The sequence below is a fragment of the Egretta garzetta genome, unplaced genomic scaffold (assembly GCF_000687185.1).
Source record: "Egretta garzetta isolate BGI_Z169 unplaced genomic scaffold, ASM68718v1 scaffold333, whole genome shotgun sequence".
Classification (NCBI taxonomy): Eukaryota; Metazoa; Chordata; class Aves; order Pelecaniformes; family Ardeidae; genus Egretta; species Egretta garzetta.
The window spans coordinates 2,366,987-2,369,663 of NW_009259179.1; the positions used below are offsets into that span (position 1 = coordinate 2,366,987).

General features: G+C 45.7%; 1 protein-coding gene across 1 annotated transcript in view; it reads left to right on the forward strand.

Moving 5' to 3' along the window:
• Nucleotides 1–589: 589 nt before the first annotated feature.
• Nucleotides 590–2,677, forward strand: part of OSTN (osteocrin) — a 78,413-nt gene continuing 76,325 nt past the window's right edge. Inside the window, exon 1 of the mRNA XM_035891238.1 lies at nt 590–655. Coding sequence (XP_035747131.1) covers nt 590–655 — 66 coding nt within the window. The remainder of the gene's footprint in view (nt 656–2,677) is intronic.

The window sequence follows — 2,677 nt, forward strand, 5'->3', positions numbered from 1 at the left end:
CTGCTGGCTCATATTCAGCCGGCTGTCAACCAGTACCCCCAGGTCCTTTTCCGCCAGGCAGCTTTCCAGCCACTCTTCCCCAAGCCTGTAGCGCTGCATGGGGTTGTTGGTTTTTTTTGTTTTGTTTTGGTTTTTTTTTTTCTTGATCAGACCCTCCCCATAGCAAAGGGAGGCCCAGGAGCTGTCTCTCCCAGCTGGTTCCCCCAGTTTTGCCCATCGGAGGCACAGACAGCATCTTGCCACACACAGCACCCGCCTCCTCCTGCGGGGGGGACGGTGCTGGTGGGACGATGTGCACCAGTGCTTCACCGCAGTCTGACTTGCGCTGGGAGGGATCAAAGCAAACACATTCTCGATTTAAAAAGATTTAAGCCCTGGATATTATTTGTGTTAATTATTTCCCACACACATCCCATGGCGTAGGTTTGGCTGTATGCTGAGCGGCACTCGAGAGCTCGCGGAGGCTGCTAAATGAGGCCGAAGGGCTGTAGCTATTAGACTGGGGGCTATCCAAATAAGCAGAGCTCTTTTAATGACAGAAAAAGCCTTACTTTACAGCCTGAGCAGAGTTAAATATTCCTTTCGCACTATGTGGGTTAGAAATTCCTCCGAGAACAATGCTCATCAAGCACATTTAAACTGTTACGACGAATGGGTAAGAGATCATAGAATCATAGAATCGCTTTAGTTGGAAAAGACCTTTAAGATCATCGAGTCCAGCCTTTAACTTGTGAGAACAGTTTTGCTTTATTGGGTCTTGCTGTATGGAGGAGCCTTTCTGCTTGCATGTTGCTTTCTTACAGACTTGGGAAACGTTTCAGATGTAGCTGTTTGTTCAGCTGATGTTGACCATTTGCTGGGTGAAAAAGGGCAGTGAATCAACACTGTTTTTCCTGTGTTTCTAGCTGATGAATGATGGGGAGGGGCAGTCTGCTGAAAGACCATTTACTATTTTGCTCACAGAACAGGGGGGCATAAACCTGCCAAATGGGTGGTGCTGAAGTCATTGGAAATTACTGAAATAAACAGAACTTGAATGTGATGTGCTCAGAAAACAGATGGACAGATGAAGTCTTTTAAAGTATGAGGCAAGACTGCTCTTACCAATAAAGATTTCTTCACCTTTGGTACAAAGGTGGTTGTCCATATTACTCATTTTCTGTTAGGGATGTTGGTGTGCTCCTCTAAACAACCTCAGTTGCACTCAGATAATAAATAGGTTTAAAAAATAATGCAACAAGATAGTAGAAATGCAAATTGCCTAATAGTGAAGGGTCTTTGACTATGGTCCACTGACCATGAAGTCACAGCTACAATTTTGCATGTATGGAACTTGCAGAAAGCATGAATTTGATGAAACTCCATGAAACATTTGGGAGCTGGCATGTGGTCACATTGGATTGTGGCAGAGGAACTTCTGCAAGGGATGGTGACCTTCAGAAAGGGAAGGTGTGTTTCCTGTAAGGCAACGAGTTCAGTCTCGCAATGGGACAGGCGTGCACTTGGTTGGTTATCTGCTACGTGTATCAACATAGGGAAGATGCACCATAGATTGGTGTCTGCCAACTTTGTCGCCACAGTAGAACTTATTAAAAAAAGCTATGATTTTGCGTAGTTACTGTGGTTGACTGACTGATCTTGCATGATTCTCTGGAATCAAGACTTTATACAGGATTCCCAATTCAGCAGAGGTTGTGCTTCCAGCTACAGTTGCCTGCTCTTCCTTTCCTCCTCCCCTCTATTTCCTGGGGGTGATATGCCTAATATCTCACAGCCTGTGGAGGAAATATGGTCCTTTCCTGTAGAAATGGGCACTTGAGGAGCATTTAATTTCTCTCAGCTGGTGGAGAAAAAAAAAAAAACAAACCAGCTTTTGATCTTCCAGTTTTACTACAGCATGGATTTGTTTTTCCTTGTACACAGATTGCATGGTAGGGGGTTGCCGTTGTCTAAGCAACTTCTTTGGGATGGAATCCTGTAGAGAGAAAGCAAAAAAAGAATCCACTCACTCTCCTGCTTTTGTAATCTTGTTCCAGGGTTTTGGCATCATCTCTCTGTATAGCTGTTGTGCAGTTTAGAGAACGTTTTACTCTGCCTTTGCTATCTCTATGCCCTTATGGGCTCCTCTGTAGGTAACACCTCCTTCTTGGATCAAGTTCATTTCATTTGCTTTCCTCCTGAACCCTTATCTTCTTGCTTAAATAGAGTGCCAAAATAGTTGGCAAACTTTGGGCATCTTTAATTATCATTAGCAGGTTGCTGAGAACACAGTGGACAATTGACGGTCTGGTCTTCAGAGTGCCATTAAAAGAGATTAGAAAAGGCTGTTTGTGTGCGTTGTACAAATTTGTTTGTTTTCAAGCACTGAGAATATAATACAAATGTCCCAGCCAGGCTTAGCTGTTGCCGTAGTACCAGTCAAAGCCTGGGACGTATGAGTGAGGCATCGATGTTCTGGCTTACCCAGGACCTCTGGGTTACTGAAACTGGCCCTTCTGAGCAGAAGGCTCACAGGGCAAAATGAAAGCCCTGTGACTGTGAAAGCGCAGACTGACTGCCCCACCTCTCCTCAGACCTGCCCAGGGAAGTCTGCGTGGCTGTCGTGGTTTAACCCGGCTGGCAACTCAGCACCACGCAGCCGCTCGCTCACTCCCCCCCCCCCCTCAATGGGGTGGGG